The sequence below is a fragment of the Erpetoichthys calabaricus genome, chromosome 4 (genome assembly GCF_900747795.2).
Source record: "Erpetoichthys calabaricus chromosome 4, fErpCal1.3, whole genome shotgun sequence".
In the NCBI taxonomy this organism is placed as follows: Eukaryota; Metazoa; Chordata; class Cladistia; order Polypteriformes; family Polypteridae; genus Erpetoichthys; species Erpetoichthys calabaricus.
Genome location: NC_041397.2, coordinates 249,136,992 through 249,155,571, shown reverse-complemented (window position 1 = coordinate 249,155,571; position 18,580 = coordinate 249,136,992). Strand labels below are relative to the sequence as shown.

The 18,580-nt window shown below is 39.8% G+C and overlaps 2 protein-coding genes across 2 annotated transcripts in view; one reads left to right on the top strand and one right to left on the bottom strand.

Moving 5' to 3' along the window:
- The window catches only part of rpl31 (ribosomal protein L31), an 810,223-nt gene that overhangs the window by 769,451 nt on the left and 22,192 nt on the right, over positions 1-18,580 (bottom strand). The window lies entirely within an intron of this gene.
- Positions 1-18,580, top strand: part of LOC114650756 (TBC1 domain family member 8) — a 182,137-nt gene that overhangs the window by 158,903 nt on the left and 4,654 nt on the right. The window contains exons 12-20 of the mRNA XM_028800580.2: positions 17-302; positions 2,241-2,370; positions 5,720-5,818; positions 6,785-6,853; positions 7,592-7,832; positions 10,495-10,560; positions 14,874-14,963; positions 15,779-15,876; positions 18,002-18,541. Coding sequence (XP_028656413.2) covers positions 17-302; positions 2,241-2,370; positions 5,720-5,818; positions 6,785-6,853; positions 7,592-7,832; positions 10,495-10,560; positions 14,874-14,963; positions 15,779-15,876; positions 18,002-18,427 — 1,505 coding nt within the window. The 3' untranslated portion in view covers positions 18,428-18,541. The remainder of the gene's footprint in view (positions 1-16; positions 303-2,240; positions 2,371-5,719; positions 5,819-6,784; positions 6,854-7,591; positions 7,833-10,494; positions 10,561-14,873; positions 14,964-15,778; positions 15,877-18,001; positions 18,542-18,580) is intronic.

Genomic DNA, 18,580 nt, shown 5'->3' with positions numbered 1-18,580 from the left:
TTTCCTGTTCTTCTAGGAGCTCAAGTAGACCAGTCGGTATTTGAAGAACTGATAAAGGACCGTCTTCCTGAGCTTTCTGAACATATCACAGATCTGTCCTCCTTGTCCTCCATCACATTGTCCTGGTTCCTCACCCTGTTCCTCAGCATCATGCCCTTTGAAAGTGCAGTCAATGTGGTAGACTGCTTCTTCTTTGATGGTATTAAGGCAATTTTTCAACTAAGTTTGGCTGTGCTTGATGCAAACGTTCAGGAATTGTGCGAAAGCAAGGATGATGGTCAGGCCCTAATGATACTGACAAGGTAATTTGGTAAAACCTATTAATAAATGTTCTTCCTTCCTTATTGTAAATGAAGTATAAAGCTAGATGAGTAAGGAAATGTAGACTTAAGTATGTTGATTCTAGAATGTGCAAAAAACTATAAAAATATACAGGTGAAGAGTTGCTTCTAGTTGTTATTTACTTAATTGTCCTCTTGTATAGCTGAGAAGAATAATCTACTTGTGTTATTTATATAGTATGATAATGTCACCTTGTCCTAAATATTCAAGGTAGAGTGCTTAGTGTTTATTGTTTCAATTTGCTGCCTAAGAATAATTCATTTTTTTTCTGAAACGCAATGTCCAGACTTGGACACACGCACACCCACACACACCAAGCACACACTAGGGACAATTTAGGATCGCCAATGCACCTAGCCTGCATGTCTTTGGACTGTGGGAGGAAACCCACGCAGACACGGGGAGAACATGCAAACTCCACACAGGGAGGACCCGGGAAGCGAACCCAGCTCTCCTAACTGCGAGGCAGCAGCGCTACCACTGCGCCACCATGAACACAGCTAGTATTTCTAATAATTTAACATGAGTTGCAGTCACCATTGCACTAACACTGAACCTTGCCACTGTGATTCCATCTAATGTTATACTTTTTTATTTTTAAAACCTCTTCTGCCTTTACAATGCTGTCCTTTTTTCATACAATTAGTGACTGTGAAACCTACTGCAAATGCTAAAAGAATAACACCACCAAAAGCACAAAACACATTACTATTAAGTGGGATAATCTAGCCATCTACCCAATCTTGTAAGTTACATTGACTCAAAATAGAACCGTGTGCACAGAAGATATTTATTACACCACTGGTAATAGAATATAACCATTTTATATTCTTTCAATCAGTCTTATAGGGTGTTTCCCTTTTGTTCATTCTTAAAGTCCTCAATTGTTCTCGTTCATTAATTTTGTTGTGCCTATGCACGGAAAAATTGCTGAAGCATTAGCTACCACTGGCAAGAAAAGTCAAATTGTGTTCTTCATAGTGGTAGTTTTAGATCTGTTCCTCATGGACCTAAGTTCATTGTGTAGTGGGGATGGTGAGCAGCAGCTTGGCTTTTGGACCACTTGACTAACACTTGTGAATCACTGCCACAGACCACACTTTTAAAAACAATTGACAAATTTCTAACCTCATATGCAAATGTAAATTAATTCATAAACCACCATCACAGAGAATTGCCATCACTCTCTGTATATAATGCTTGGTAAATTGTGGTTAGATAGTCAAGTATTTTTCGTAATCTTAGCTTCCCTTGGTGGAATTATCATCAGGTGTTACTATGAGAGAAAGCTTGTTAAGCTGTGCCGTACAGTTGAGATATTTTACCAGCATGCCATTCTGACATCTGTTTCTGAAATTCAGAGATCCAGAGACATGTGGCATAGTCCAAGCTGATATTAATGAGTTTGGTACGGAGAAGCTTTAGTATGATTGTGTTAAATACTGAAGTAAAATCCATAAACAGAATCATATTATTATACCAAGACAGTGCTGCAAGAAAATGACAAGTTGGCCTTGTCTGTTAGATTTGTTACACTTGTTTGTAAATTAAAGGCTATTTAGTAAGGTAAAGTTACAGTTTGTGACATGTTTTCACTTAACACTTTAAGCATTTATTTACGTGTAATGCTTCAATTAAAGTTTTCTTGGAAAAGTACCCTTATTATTTTTTTTTTTTGTATTATACAGAATCTGTCTTTTTATAATTAATAGCTGTTACATAAGGGGGTCAACTATTAATTATGAATGTGATTTCATGTAATGAAAACAATAAATGTTGTAGACACATTTATTTAATCAGGCTTTTTTGATTTGATCAATTTTGATTTGTTTGCTTCATATAGAAAGTCAGATTATTTTACCAGGTTAAAGTTTTTAACATTTTTATTTTCTGAAAAGATTTCTGGATCAAGTCAAGAATCGAGAGAATCCTATTCCTCCTGTTTCCAGTCAGCAGGTCTGTAGTGAAGAAAAGGAAACAGTGCAGCAAGAAACGGAAATAACTGACTTGATTAGAGATTCTTATGAGGTAAGTGAAATGGACAAAAACCAGTAGCTCTCTGCAGTTTAATATCTGTGCAAAGTTGAAATAGAGCATTAGGGTACAAGTGAATTGATACATTTAAGTTAGAGTGAGATATTAAAAATATATTCGTTGATATTCCATGAGTCTTTTTTTATGTTTGATAGAAGCTTCATTGTCATCTTACTGTTTATAGTTGATAATAGTAGTTGTTGAGGTATATGTTTATTTCATTTATTGACTTAATGCTCTAAGAGGATCTCTTTCTGTTATCAAATGCATTATACCAATTAACCTCTGTTCTTGTGGGCCAAACCTATCCCACCCTGGCTGCTTTGAACTCAGACAGGACTTGAATCCAGACAAGTGACCACTTCATCGTTGATCCCACTCACACATACATACACCAATGTGAGCAATGTAGCTTTCATGAACATATTTAGTGAGAAGTCAAACAAAATGACACCTTTTATTGGCTAACTAAAAAGATTACAATATGCAAGCTTTTGACGAAACTCAGGCGCCATTCATTATGGCTAACACTGTACAACACCCTAGTACTATGAACAATTTTAAACCATTTTAAAACAGAACCTTATAGGAATGCAAAGAGGTGAGATATCGGACAGCTTTCAGAGACAGCAGCATTGAAGCAGCAAACTACATTTACCTTTCATTGCCCTTTGCACAAGACTGGAAAGTGACATACGGCTTTGTGACTTTTAAAATGTACTGGGGTTGGGTGGTGGACTACATCTGTAAATTCTGCATTGCAATCCCGGTAAAACATTTATAACCACAGTAAATAAGAGATTCTCAAAGCTTACATACCTCAGATGCCCATTAATATGTGATCGGATAAACGAAATACTTTGAAGAGACTTTCTTTTCCAGTCATGTAACAATCTGTCAGGCTATAACACAAAACACAGTTCAACAAGAGAGTGATTGCTTTTTTGTCAAGAAAAATGTGAAAGTCTTCCTGTTTATGTACCATTATCTCAGCTGGAATGCATGATTAGCATGAAACAACCCAAGCGTTTTTATGTGTTTTAATTTTGCTTTTACTGTTGAATTCCTCAACTCGTTCACTTGTGGTTATATCCCACCCTGCTCATTACATCTGCAATGCTGCAGACAATGAAATGTTCAAACTTATGATATAGTACAGTATGTATAGTATCCTGTAAAATTTTGAATGTTTTTACATGTGTAAAAAAATCAATATGCAGTAAATTGCATCTCTTCAATTTATAGAAGTGTCAACTTTCAAAGAAAGAGGATAAAAAACCGAAAATAACGCAGTACAGCTGCAAAATCTCCAAACACAACAAGAGCAGGTTAAAAAGTGAAGCACAACATTAAAAAGGCACACCCACCGCTGAAAATGTGTCCCCATCTCCTACACAAGACAGGAATAGGTGGGCTTCAGATGTAGGCAGGGTGGGATATCCAAATGTTGTCATAAGAAGTGGTGCTTGCAGACTGAGAGACGTGCAATGGAGAGAAGTAAGACGTCAGATTGTTAGGACACAACGAGACCTACTCCCGCAGACTGATGCAGTAGTTGATGGTATTTATGTTGTACAGTGCTGAAGAGGTAAACCGTATATTCACCAGCAAATTAGGAAAATAAATAATATCGTTACTATCAAATAAGGTAAAAGGATGGGAGACCATTGACATTTAATGTCGTATGGCTAGAGTTGGCCTTACCCGATCCAGTGTGGGTAGCTGGAGCTGCCTATGCACATTACCAACCAGCATGGCTGTGTTTGCCATGCAGGAGACATAAAATGAAAAGGAGAAATGACTGTGTAGATAGATAGATAGATAGATAGATAGATAGATAGATAGATAGATAGATAGATAGATAGATAGATAGATAGATACTTTATTAATGTCTCGGACAACCTCCAAATGTGACTGGAGTGCTTTGTTCGCAAGTGTATTTCCTGTTGGCTGTCAGATCCTGCTAATGCCAGGTATAAATGGGGCTGGAGGTTGTTAATTTGAAGAGGTGCCCAGAGAGAGCAACGACTAAAAAAAACCATTTACTGTTGTTTACTATTGTATTTTTCTAATTTGCTTACCATCTTAATAAGTAAGAAAAAAAAGCTTGTCTCTTAAGCAAATTTCTGTGTTTTCCGCTGTTAATGAACCCCAAACCATTCCAAGCACAAACAAGCCAACCTTACCATTACACCGTGACAGAGCCTTGTGTATAAGCTGTAAGTTGTTAATGTGGCCAGTGAACACGTCTGATTCATTCAGATGAGTATAATAGAAGTAGATTAAGGTCATAATTTAAGTAACAGAGCTGTATAAGCATGCACATGACTGAGATCCTTAACGGTTATTCATTTTTCTTAAATTGTCAATTCATTTTGTTTCCCAGAAAGTGGATCCTATGATAATATTGAGCACAAGATTCAGCAAAAGTTCAGAACATCTTTTTTTTTTAAGTGTTTAAGCTCAATAACATATATGTGAAAACTTTTTCCAAAATAACCATAGCCACTGACCAAGTAGCTGCAAATTCCCTATTAAATGGATTTAAATATTTACAGTAGATAGATTAGGTGAACCAATCGTATCACTAACAAATGTTACATCACAAGTGCAGTATTTTGGTCGTTTTGGTTAGCCAAGCACATGACGTGCTGTGGGCAGAGGTCAGATGGACTCTTTTTCATGGTTACATCTGTAAAGTATATGCAGCAGACTTCGTTATGCCCTGCTATTGCATAGAAAGGTGATGCCCTCCCTTCGGTCTTTGAATGTTACTGTTCTTTTAAGACTGATATCACTCCATTTTCCGTGTCTTACCAACTTTTTGTTCTTTCCTGTGAACTGTTTTAATAAAACATTATATATTGCATTATAGGTTAATGTTGTTTCATAGTGACTTTAGCTTCCTAGTGTAGTTGAACCCGTACTGTGTAAAAGACCAGTCTGGTTCATCCTACAAGGTTAAGAAAATGTTGGTCCAGCCATCTCAATGCTTTGAAATAATCAAACTCTTAAAGCTGTCCAGAATGAAAGGCTGCGTCCAGTTTGTCCTTTTCTCACTGCAGTTGTCCTGTGCCTTCTTGGCCAGATTTAATCCTTATGGAACAATTGACCTTTCAAAGACATTAGTGTCAAGCAAAAATTTTTAAAGCCAGTAACCTGCAAGCTTTTCTGTGGAATGGAAATGGTTGGATGGATGTTCTCTATTAGATGTGTTTAAGGAATCTGAAGACAGAAAAAGCAGTTACAACTGGTTAATAAATATGTCACCTACCAAACTCATAATATATGAAAGAAACTTTAAAGTCATTTTAAACAGTGGTCTGTTTTTCTTGTTTTACAGAAATTTGGTGACATTACAGTAGAACAAATTGAGTGTTTTCGCCGGAGACACAGAATAAGGGTGCTGCAGGCCCATGAAGATACAACCAAAGAAAATACGGTACACGACGAGTCATTGTTCTACTGTATGTCTCTTTTAATTTATTATACACAGAGAGAGAGAGAGAGGTGTTTCTGAATTATTGCTTTACACTTCATTTGGGTTCACATTGAAGAAAACATTTTTCAGAATTTTCCAAATACATTTTTTTCTCATTTTACTTTTTCATAATGCCTAATTAAACATGCATAATTTTGCTAAATACATTGGTGTGTGATGGCACTTTTTTATTACTAAGTAACATTTTAGCAACACATTCTGAAGAACCAGTTTATTTTTCTGGTATTTATTAAACACCATGCATTCTGACTCCTTACGGGGAGTTAATCTGCCAGTTTCCAATACAATAGCCTGATTTTGACATAACTTGTGACCAACAAAGTTTGGTATGGGAGGCTGTTAACTTCAGCCTTTCATATGGTTTACACCTCTCCATTTCGCTCATTGCGTCATCATACAGTCATTCCGTTAGGTTGAGATCTGTTAGTTCAATGCGTTAAACTGAATTCATAGGGGTGTTCTTTGAACAATTGTAGTACTGACTGTGACGCTGATCTTATGCCATTTATAAATGCTCCAGTGCCTGTTTTAAAGGATTGGGTGTGCCCTGAAAATGCACCACACCTGCATCTGTCTGCATTATTGACTCTTGGCAAAGACATCCGTGAAGCCGTGTGGTTTTTAGCAGATCCTGTCAGTTTGAACCAACAGAAACCAGGATTCATATGACCTTGGAAAGATTTTCAAGCAGTTTGTTATCAGTATATTTTTATTACTTAGCAAGCACTGCTTTCTCCCTCTCACAGAAGTGGAACTATGTGATTAGCAGTAATGAAACAAGACATGGTGTACTTCATTCCAATATGGATTCTTAGCATAGCTGCTGTTCTCACTTGTTAGACAGACTGCGGACTCATTAGTCTACATGACACAGAGCTGTGACTGTTTGTTTTTTTTCTCTGACAGTTGAGACTTGTGGCTCCAGACATCTCACTGACACCAGAAGAAATGAGTGATGTGTATGACCTGTTTAAGGTGAGCCTCATCTTTATAGGCTGATGAGAAGTCTGTACCTGAGTGCATGGCATCTCATGATGTAACTCACACCATTTCCAGTCGAGGCAGGGACCCTGTTTTATCAATGTGCTGAATGGGAACCCCCTCCAGACCACTGTAAACAGACATGAATTATAGAACGTTTTTCTTAAATCATGTAGTAAGTTTCTAAATAACGGTACTAGTCTGCTAGTGACCAACTGTTCTGTAGTACACATTCTTTAAGTGTCTTCTTGCCATTCAAGTGTTCAGTACAATACAGCTAGTGTCGTCTTGACAGTGTTACTGTGTCCTCTACTGTTTTTCTTTCAGTAAATGTGTTACAAAATGTTTCAGATTATCTTAGGCTTAAACTTGTTTTCAGTGGGATGAGACATTTTAAATGCGTACACTTTACCTTGAGCTTAATACTTTGTTGAAATATTTAGACATTAGATTGCTATGATTCTATACTCTTGAAGTTCCTAACAGATGCAGCCTGTCTGATTTCACCAGGAAGTGGGTAACTGGGTGGCACTTATTTCATAGCAATTCTGCTGACTTCAGAAGACCGTTAATAGATACACAAAAACTGCACTTGCACTCTTGCTTTACATAATGATTGGAAGGCACTGAAAAATAATTATAACTAATAGATATACTAATAATGACTACTAACACTAATTATGTAATAATTATAGCTAATAGACATACTTTTTTTCTTCTTCTTGTTTTCAGAGAGAACATTTTATAAACTGCTACTGGGGTGAGCATTTATCAGCTGTGCAGCACCACGACCCAAGTCTCCAATACGTGGATCAATACAGGATTGACAGGCCGCAGTTCACAAGCTTGTATCACCTGCTGTCCCCGTGGGTGTGCGGACTGCACACGGACACTGTGGCCCACAGAGCCTTCCGCCTCCTGGACAAGAATGAAGACTCTCTTATTAACTTCAGAGAGTTTGCAGTTTTTCTGGGTAAGGTTTCAGTTTTATTTGTTTTCTTTAATCATTGTGTAATACTGTGCCATTTTTGTACAGTTCAGTAATATTATTCAAGGTCCAGTTTATTGTTATATGTACATAGTAAATAGTGTGCATAGTGCAATAGAAGTCTTAGTTGGATGTCTCATCTGGAGAATTGATAATAATACTTTACTAGTAAATGCACATGTGTGCGTACACACACACAACAATGTACATAGCATGCAATATATACTGTGTATATTTATATATACAATACATGCAATATGTTTTTAAACTTATTTGTGAATGTATGTACACTGCATGTTCAAAGCCACAAAGAGCTGGGGGGTCAGATGGCAGCCCCATTTAATGATGGTATAAAAAGAAGTTGCAGAAGTGACATCAGCGATCATCTGCTTTAGAAGTTTCTGAATTGTGCAAGAAGAAGGAGAGCATATTAATGATGGCACCCCCTCCTGTTTTACATACCCTTTTGGAGTCCTGAAGATGGCACACAAGTGCTCATGCATGACACACACACACACACACAGAGTATTATGTTACAACCAGTAACGGCGTACGTGCAGTGAATCCATTTGACTTGACATTCCTAGTTTTCATCCTCTTTCTCTGTACGTTTACCATTCGTTTGCTCAGAGGTTGATGCGCTTGCTGCTTCCTGAACAGCTCTTCTTTTCTCCACCCTAGCGGCCCGCTGCTTCTCTTATTTTGTCAGCATCTTTTTGTGTTAAAACTGATTAAGTTAGTTTTTGTGTTGCAATTACTTAGTATGTTTTTCTTCATTTTTCACTTAAGCTCACTTAAGTGTTCAATCTGCTTCAAGAATGATTAAAGATATGAAGAGTTAGGGGAATTGACCGCGAAGGTGGTAGGGAATGAGAACGATGCACATACGCATGCACTGCACGGCCGCCCTGCTGCGCGCTGCAGAGAGTTGATTCTACAATAAAATAAATTAAAAATAAAATAAGGAATAAAAATCATCACCCCAAAATCGGATAGTTGACATCACATAGTATTTGTGTACCAAATTTCACGTCAATAGGTGAAACGGTTTGCGAGCTACAGGTGATTTAAAATCCTGGACTGACAAATGAACAGCCACGGTAGTGTATTATATAAGAAGATATTTACTATTATGACTATTCAGTAACTTTAGGTTGTGTGGATAGAAACTGTCTGTAAATCTACTGGTAGAAGTGACAATAGTTGTAAAATGTTTGCCATAAAGAAGGAGTGAGAAAAGCTGAAGTCTTTTGCACACCAGATATCACGTAAGTTGTACTGTAGATAAATGTGAACCCGGAGCTGGCAGGTACTGTATGTGATTAGCTGTCTATCCACTTCACTCTCGTTAGAACAGTAGAAGAGTGTTGATGGGAACAAAGCTCTCCTGCCTTTTCATGCCAGCTTCACCCACCAGATGCCCTTGGCTTAGGGCTCTCCGCCAGCCTGGTATGCACAGTCCCATATAAAGAACTGGAAAGAAGCATAAGAGGTCAGCCGTGTGTCAGATCTTTATGGGGGCCCAGAATTGCAAAGACTTTCGGAGCAGACGTTTCTTTTTATAGTAAGCTTAGCACATGGTGAATTACTTCAATGCCAAGAAAGCATTGACATGGCCAGAATGTAAAGCAGGTTGAGGGAGGCCAGACTCTGTATTACAAGCCTCAGCAGTCCTATGCACAATAAAAAACTAAACTATCTTCTGAAGATACAGGATACTGTGTTGTGTATAAATATGCCGTGTCCTGCAGGGAGAGAAATGCACTGTGCAAAGGTACTTCCACTTACAGTGCCACCTCAAAGCCACACCAGTGCTAAAATAAGCACATCAACAACAAAAATAAACAAAAAAGAAAAACAATCGGGAGACAAATACTTAGATTATATTAAAACAACAATAATTCCGACTACAGTCCACCTCAGGCCCCTACTGCAAACTCAGCCGAGACGAATGCAGCAGTTGGCTGCAGTGCCTTTGTCTTCGCCAGGTGCTTTCAGAGGTTGCCTGATCAAAGATGGCTGCAATTCTAAAGTCCCAGTGTTGAGCCAGTCCACAGTTGTCGCACTCCAGTGTGTCGGGGTCTTGCAGTATTGGGGGTTTTTTCAAGTGCCAGGGTTTGGTATCACTTTTTATAATTTTAAAATAATATTGCTATGGTATTATAAACCAATCGGCGTTTACTAGGAGCTTTTCCTTTGGAAACAAAGTACTTTCTGAACATTCCTCCTGGCAGAGCCTAAGAAACATTTCTCACAGACTGGCACAGCATAATAATCAAAACAAAAAGCAAGAATACATTATAGAAAGGAAAGCAAGCAATGCGATATAATAAATAAAATGTTCTGCATATTGGATGTGAAAGAGTATTATTTCATAAGCAGGTTATGAGGTGCAAAGCCTGTTATATACGCAGGCACAGAGGCGTATTGAATATTGATTGGACTTCACTGCTGCCTCCCATATGCATTCATTTATACGCATTTTATGAGGATACATACTTTGATTTTTTTTTTTTTTTGTTCATTGCCAGTTATGGATTTTATAAAAGTATTATGTGCTTACCAGTTCTTACAGGTTGAACACCAATGCAGCACATTTTCTAATATAAACACAGCTGATGGAATTGCTTTCACTTTCTTTTAACAGATACGATGTACTGTGGCGAGATGAGTGACAAAATTCGTTTATTGTACAAACTGCACATCCCACCTGGTAAGATGCTTTTTGTGATATTTTAGGTGGTACATCAAGTTTGCAGCGAGTGTGTATCGTTGGGAGGGGAGTCCTACTCTGCATCCCCAACATCACGTCTCTGTTCTTGCTTCTTTCCCTTCTAAAAAGGCGGAGTGGTGGCTCCGAGGCTTAAGGATCTGCACTGGCAATCAGAAGGTTGCTGGTTCGAATCCCATAAATGCCAATAGGGACTCTGCTCTGTTGGGCCCTTGAGCAAGGCCCTTAACCTGCAATTGCTGAGCGCTTTGAGTAGTGAGAAAAGCGCTATATAAATGCAAAGAATTATTATTATTATTATTATTATTCTAATCCAGATATTCTAACTGAGATGTGGCTCCTCTCCCATTTGAAGCGTTCTAGTCCTGTAAATGTGGCTATTCATTCATCACATCTAGCTTGACATGTTTTCTAAATAGTGCAGTGCCTGTAAAAAGTATTCACCCCCTGAATGTTTTCATATTTTATATTGGAAATAATATTGGAACACAGTGGATTTGATTTGGATTTTTTTCAAGATTCTTTATTTGTACAAATGCACAAAGGATATGTTACTCGATCTGTCCAGTCAGATACAGTGGAACCTCGGGTCACAACCGTAATTCGTTCCAAAACTCTGGTCATAAACCGAGTTGGTCGTGACCCGAAGTAATTTCCCCCATAGGATTGTATGTAAATACAATTAATCCGTTCCGGACCGTACGAACTGTATGTAAATGTTTATTTTTAAGATTTTTAAGCACAAATATAGTTAATTATACCATAGAATGCACAGCATAATAGCAAACTAAATGTAAAAACGCGAATAACACTGAGAAAACCTTGAACAACAGAGAAAACTAACATTTTAACCGAACCACTCGCTAAAAACTTTTTTTTTTATGAGTTTTAAGCACAGGAAAAAAAATGAACATTTGAAAAATCCGTAATTTATACAAAAACTAACCATAAACAACCAAGAAAACTAACCTTGCATGAGTCAAGTTCTGGCATGAAGGAAGTGAGCAGGAAGCTGGGTGGAGAGGAGGTTACAGTTTTGAGGTAAAGTCCCTCAGCGCAATGCACGTCTGACCGAGAACAATGTACTACAGGGAGAGACTGAACACGTGCGGAAATCATCAGTGCGTACAAACCGGAAGGGAAACTGGCTTGTTCGTCAACTGAGTGTGTGGTCGTGAATAGATGCAAAAGTTTGGCAAACTTTTTGGTCGTAACCCGATTTGTACGTGGTCCGAGACGTTTGTGAACCGAGGTTCCACTGTACTTGAAAGACAGTACAGGTCACCATAGACAATGCACAACACACAAGTACCAGACAGTACAAATACAATGCACAGCACTTACAAGTCTAGGTGGTATGGTGATGGACGTTTAGTGTTCTTTTTCTGTACACTTTGCTTATTCCATCGGGGGCGCACATTATGGGCTGCGGAGGGTCCAGACTGTCTTTGAACTGAGCTTGGATACTAGCATACCTATGGCCTCACCACAGTTTGGAAAAGGGACCGTGCCCAGGGTGAGTGGGTCGCAAAGAATTGCATCAGCCCTGTTGCTACAGCATTTGGTGTATATGGAGTCAATGGTGGGAAAAGGAAAGGCAGTGGTGTGCTCTGTCTGCTTTCACACCCTTTGTGATGATCTCCTTTCCTGGGCTGTGGAGTTCCCATGTAAGACTGTGATCCCTCCTGTCAGGACGCTCTTCGTGGTGCTGGGGTAGAAGCTCACCACTCTTTGTTTCTGCATATCACATCTCTTCACGCACCTGAGGAAGTGAAGGCACTGCTGAGCTGTTTTGATGGTGGTAGTGGAGTTTTGGGACCAGTTGATTTACTCTTGAGATGTGCAGACTGAGGAATCTGAAACTGCACGTTGTCTCCATCAGTGTGCCCCATCGATGCAAACTGGTGAGCGGTTCACCCGTCCCCTCCTGAAGTGCAGAATCATTTCTTTAGTTTTGTTCAAGGTGAAGTTGTGGATTTGATTGTTAACATCATGACAGCAGGTGGTCTCGTCGTTGTTCATATGGAGACCAATGGCTGTGGTGGCGTCAACAAATGTAATCATATGATTTGTGTCAAATCTGGCAGTACAACCGTAAGTGAAACGTGAGTGTGGCTTTGAGCTCGACTTTAATGTCAAAGTGAAAACTTGTAGCGGGGCCACATGGGGCTTTTTGTTTCTATGTAAGTAGGTCCTGTTGAGTGCTTGTTAAATGTGAATGACAACACTGGGTGCACCGATTTCTGTTTGGAAATTGGGGTTTATGGGATTTGTAGTTTGTATGCACTGTACCAATAAAACCAGAAGAGAAGGATGTGGTGGGACTTTTTGATTGTGTCATTTTCCAATCAACATCATCTGCAGCACCTCCTAAACATTTTCAGTTACTGGACATTCGTAGCGAAGAAGGATGGTGCTCGGCCACCAGATGTAAGGATGGCGGTGGGTTCTTTTCCTCCCAATCCAGTCCTTCAATGCTCTTAGATAAGAAGCGCACCTCCAAAGACTATTCTTCTGGACTCCGGTGGTAGGACAGAATTTCACTATCCATATTCCGGGAAGCAGGTTATTGAATAGGAGCATTCCACACTTCTTTCCATCATTTAACCCTAGTTTCCATTTCCAGAATCACTTCCATCATTTACAGTAAGAACTTTATTTGTCCAGGACTGTAATCATCGTCATGTGGGGGTTTGTTTGAGGGGTGTGTTTAGTATTTATTGTATTTGTAAATAGTTATTCTAGCAAATAAGGATCAGTTTATATATGTGTGTGTTTGGTGTGTTTAATCTTAAGGGGCTTTTTCCTGGGTGTTGTTAATATTTGGGGGGCAGAGGGGAAATTCGGAAGGTGTTGGCCTGATTTTATCCATCCCTCATTTTAAAAGCACAGCAGCTTCCTAGCTACGCAAATCTGGTAACACCCTCCGCACAAGCTATAAGCAGGGGATAGGGGTGTGCTACAAACTGATCTTTGCAAAGTGATGTAAATGAATTAATTACAAATGTAAAACACAAAATAATTGAATCCCTTTTATAGGCACTGTATGTATCTGTTTATATTACACTCCTCGCTAGTTATGAGATTCAGTTAGGGGTCAGCCATTCATCCAGAGTATGGAGTAAGTATGGCATTGCTATATAAGCACAGGATTGTCCAGGACAGAAATGAAGTTCTAACTGCAGCCAAGAGCTGGCCGGTGACACTTGGGCCACTGCCACAGAGGGCTGTAAGGCTGGTCAGCAGTGTCTCTCAGTGCTGTTTCAGTTTGTCTACTTGATTAATATGGCACCTTGTTTGTGTACTGTGAACTGCGTTTTTCTAAGAAATCTACCTTTCTATGGTTATAGCTAATATTACACCAGTATTTTGAGCTCTGTTTTCATTCTGTCCCGCACTGAGACACACCTGACCATCATGAAGCAGGCACTGGAACTAATAAGAACGTCGTGCCACGTCATTTCCATTTCCTAACCACCAGTGGAGGGCAAGGCAGGAAAAACTGTGGACAGGATGCCAGTCCATCACCGGATGAACACACACACACAGGCCAATGTAGTATTGCCAATTCACTTAACCTCCCTGTCTTTGGATGGTGGGAGGAAACCCACTCAGACATGGAAAGGAGATGCAAACGCCATGCAGAGAGGACCCGGGACCTAAGCGATGTTCTCCTTAATGAGAGGAGGTGGTTAGAGAAGTATGTCTCCTTACAAATCAGTCTGACCTATGTAAACATCACAAAGTTGGTTGCTTAAAAAAATCAAATCAGAAGAACTAATCATTCCATACACTTCGATGTATTTAAAAAATGAAAACATTTTGGTGCCCCTGACCTGACAGACTGCAAGCCAAGAATGTCTGTCTGATTAAATGTGCTCAGTTAAATGTGTGAATGTAAATCAGCAGCCATGGGGCCCAAGATAAGAACCAGCAAATTACAAGTTTCAGAATGAAAGTCACCAGATTTACTGCAGTTCCACATCATAAACCAAAGCACATCCTGCCATGTAGAGCCAGACGTCAGCCACTCTCAAAATGGCCTGATCAAACCGCAGTAGAACAGCAGCATTCAGATATTGGCATTTTAGTTCAAGGTGCCTAGGAGTTTGTAGGCCTCTGGTTGCTACTTTTTTGTTTTGTTTTGCAGCGGTGCCCACTTCTATACTGAATTAGCGTTTTAATTTGTGAGAGATGTCATTTACAAAGAAAGAATTGTTAACACCACTGTCCTAGTAAAAATAAAACCAAGACATGTATTGCAACATTAACTTGTTTTCAATGTTCTTTTTAAGCTCTCACTGAAAATGACAGCGACAGCCTTTCTCCATTGAAGACTCCCCTACTATCTACCAGCAGACCCTTGTATGTAGGACGGCCGAATGGTAAGTGCTGCCCCCCTTTTCTCTCCATTTCTGAATTACTGACCATCTCCTTGAGCACTGAGAAGTGATCACTCTCAGCTCATACCAGGCGTCTCCCTCTCTGCCTGTCATGGCGGTCTGTCGGCCTGTAGATGGTGGAGGAGCCTAGCCCGTGAGCTGCAGATCTTGAGGATTTAAGGCTCTGTTTGAAAGGCGCTTCTCCAAATCTGAGTTCTGCATTGGTTTCTTTTTATTGCCCATCTCAGCAGAATGATTCTCAGTGTTGGATGAATCTGAAGAGACATTCCATAGTTAAGCTTTCCCAATAACTGATGCAAAATTTTTTACAATTCGTTCCCCTTATTTTGTTACTTCTTCTTACTTCTTACTTGGAAGTGCCCAGACTTTCCATCAAGACCTCAATATTCATGCTGTGACGCCCAAAGGTCATGTGAAAAGACAGTTTCCCCTTGGGGATTAATAAAGCATTTCAAATCAGAAATATTGTGATAATCAATAATCAACTCAACTCAATAATCGCACGTGGGCTCTGAGACGACTGTTCCGATTCATAGGTAGGATGCAACATCACCAATATAGTGGAATGAAAAAAGGCCAACTTTTCAGAAATTTCATAAAAATACAAAGGGAAGAACACAAGAATGAGTAGAACTTGCGGTAGTGAATGTGTAAAGAATAGGAGTGTGTAGCTGCCAATAAACGTGTGCTGAAATCTTTTCTATTAGTTTTTATTGTAATCGGGCATTTTACATAAAAGGCTACTTGAGTTGCTTTGCTTGCAGTAATTCATTGCTGTGCTCCCTTCTGTTTATCAGGTGAGACTAAGAGCTATCAGGAGCAACTGAAACAAATGCTGAAAGACTTAGCCAAAGACCAGGAGAAGAGCGAGGAAGGACTACCTATGATGACGCAGGTAAGGCACTGGTCAAGCAAGTCACGCATTTCCCTTTCCTCCTCTGTCTTGATCTGCTTTGAATCCATTTAGATACTTGGCTTTAAGTGAAACTGCATTTAGTATACAGTATATAAAAAAAAACCAGAACACTGGGTAATCTGCATCAAGTTGTGCAAAAAGGGCACTCAGATGGCTCCTTTTCATCAGGAGAAGCAGCTGTTTAACTCGGTTGTCACTCATATTTCTAAGCTCCTCACTGTGTCACATGCATTAAACCCAACATCTCTGGCCAGAAGCCTCATTTCAGCCTCTTGTACTTTCGGTTTCATGTTTTGGTCACTGCCCAGACAGAACAGAAGATGGGGATGAGGACTGACTGCTAAACTGAAGGCTCTTAGCAACAACACCAAATTGCGGTACACTATTAGCAAAACTGCTGCACTGACCTGTTGTTTAGTCTCACTTTCTCCTCAGGTGTGAACAACATACTGAGACAAGGGGATTGTGTCATCCCAACTGCTTCACACTCAAACACAAATGAATTCTGGTGTAGAGCATTCCCTAGATAGCTGTGAAAGGACCAAGAGTTTGTCAACTGTTCCACAGCCCTCCCACCTCTGAGTTTCTCTTCTTTTCCAGAACCTCAGCATGGGCTTTCCCAGGGTGTGTGACCTCTTCGTAATTAGAACCCCCTCCTCTTTAATTTTTCAGTGGAGGAGGTGGTTCACCACAGCATGCTATTTCTCGGGCACTATCCCCACCTTCTACACAAACCTGAGGGAGCATATTGGGTATGATGCTCTTATAACCCAGTGCTTCCAACATCTTCAGTCGTATTTCATCTCGCCCTGAGGTTTTTCTAGTGTGGGAGCCATTGCAACTTCAGCCACCCCACAACCAAATGCTTTTAGCACAGCCTCCTCCGAGGAGAGCTTATCCAGCCTGGTTTAGGAGATCCTCTAAGTGTTCCTTACACCTCTCAACTATACTCCAGTTGATGTCAACATTTACATAGAATGTCACCCAATCTGCCCCCAGCAAGGCTATTTATCCTTGCAAAGTCTTTGATTGGTTTGCTAGAACTTCTCTAGCGACATAACACCACTGACCTTTTGACCACAGCTCCTGACAACTGCTTCAACTACTGAGGCCTTCAGCTGGGTCCATTAAGGCTACTTGTCCTTCACCTACGAGTGAGTCTCCACTTCTGGAGGTGGGAGTACAACTCGTCTTCTTTTAACCAGTAATCTTTAGCACATCCTCACTACCTTTTTGCGTCTTCCAGGTTTGTCTAGATGGCACTCCATCTGTCAGAGCCTGCTCAACATCAAAAGGCTTTTCACCTTGGTGTGGTACAGTATCCCCTTAAGAGTTGTTAGACCGATTTGGCTATCGGAGTACATCTCCTAAGGGAAGTTGACAAAAGCAGTCAAGAATGACTTTTAAAGAGGGTTCCAGATAAGCTAGCAAGCAGAAACAGTTTCCAGTTTCACTCAAATATACCCAAGTGAAAGATCTTCTTGTCAACTTTTAGAAAATAACAGTTTCCTGGACTGCTCATCATTAACCAAAGTCATAGCGTGGTACAGGCCGGTCTATATATTTGCATGTCCTCCTTCTCAGAGCACAGGCACTTGCTCACAGCTCCTATAATGTATGTTTTCTCTAATTTTAGTCAGCTGTCTATTCTGGCTTGCATCGATAAGGAGGTGGACTTATTTTTGGTAGAAGCGAGTTTGGATTATTGGGCAATTTATTTAAGTATTTACATGACCTCTAGCCAAAGCACAAGGACCATTATGTAAGTAAATGCAGGGCAGACAGGAGTCTGTACAGTACTGCAAGTGCTCAGGATGGCTGGAGAGCTTGCACTAGTAGTGGTTGTAGTCTGTACTTTTAAGGCATCTGGCTTCACATTGTGCTCTATTAGTAGCAACTATAAGGGACAGAAAGAAACAACTTTAATGCAATTACTATGAATGAAAGAAAAAAATCCAAAGAGCAAGCCACAATTCTTGACAGATACCGTCAATACTACTAAATGTATCCTTTAATGCATTCACCATATTCCATTGATATGTAATGTCTAGGTGTCCTTTAGGTATTTTACTTCAAATGCTAACTTTGTTTTTCTGCCCACCAGAGAGAATTTATTCAGTTTTGTAAAACGCTATACAGCATGTTTCATGAAGATCCCAATGAAAATGACCTGTGCCAAGCTATCGCTACTGTGACCACCCTGCTGCTTCAAATAGGAGAGGTGGGCCAACGAGTTCGCAGCCTGGGCAGCTACTCAGAGGTGTCCGCAGGTACCAGCGAGTCCGGAGACATGGCAGTAGGCCCCAGCCTCTTAGAGGATGACTCTTTATTTGTTGACAGGAAAAACTCCCAGTCTCTCTCACTTTCTGACGCAGAATGGACGGTGACCTTTGAGCAGATCTTGGCTTCTCTTCTCACAGAACAGTCACTTGTCAATTTCTTTGAAAAACCACTGGACTTGAAAAACAAAATTGAAAATGCAAAACTAAACCAGTATAATGAGAGAATTAATATACTGCTGATAAAGTAGAATGACAGTCTTCAGGCAGCTAATTAAACATGAATTGCATTTCTGATGACCTACTTAAAATGTGTACAATGAAGGTTACTGTTTATTTAAAATTTGCAGAAAATATCTGTGCTTGTTACCAAGTACAGTGGAACCTCTAGATACGAGTTTAAA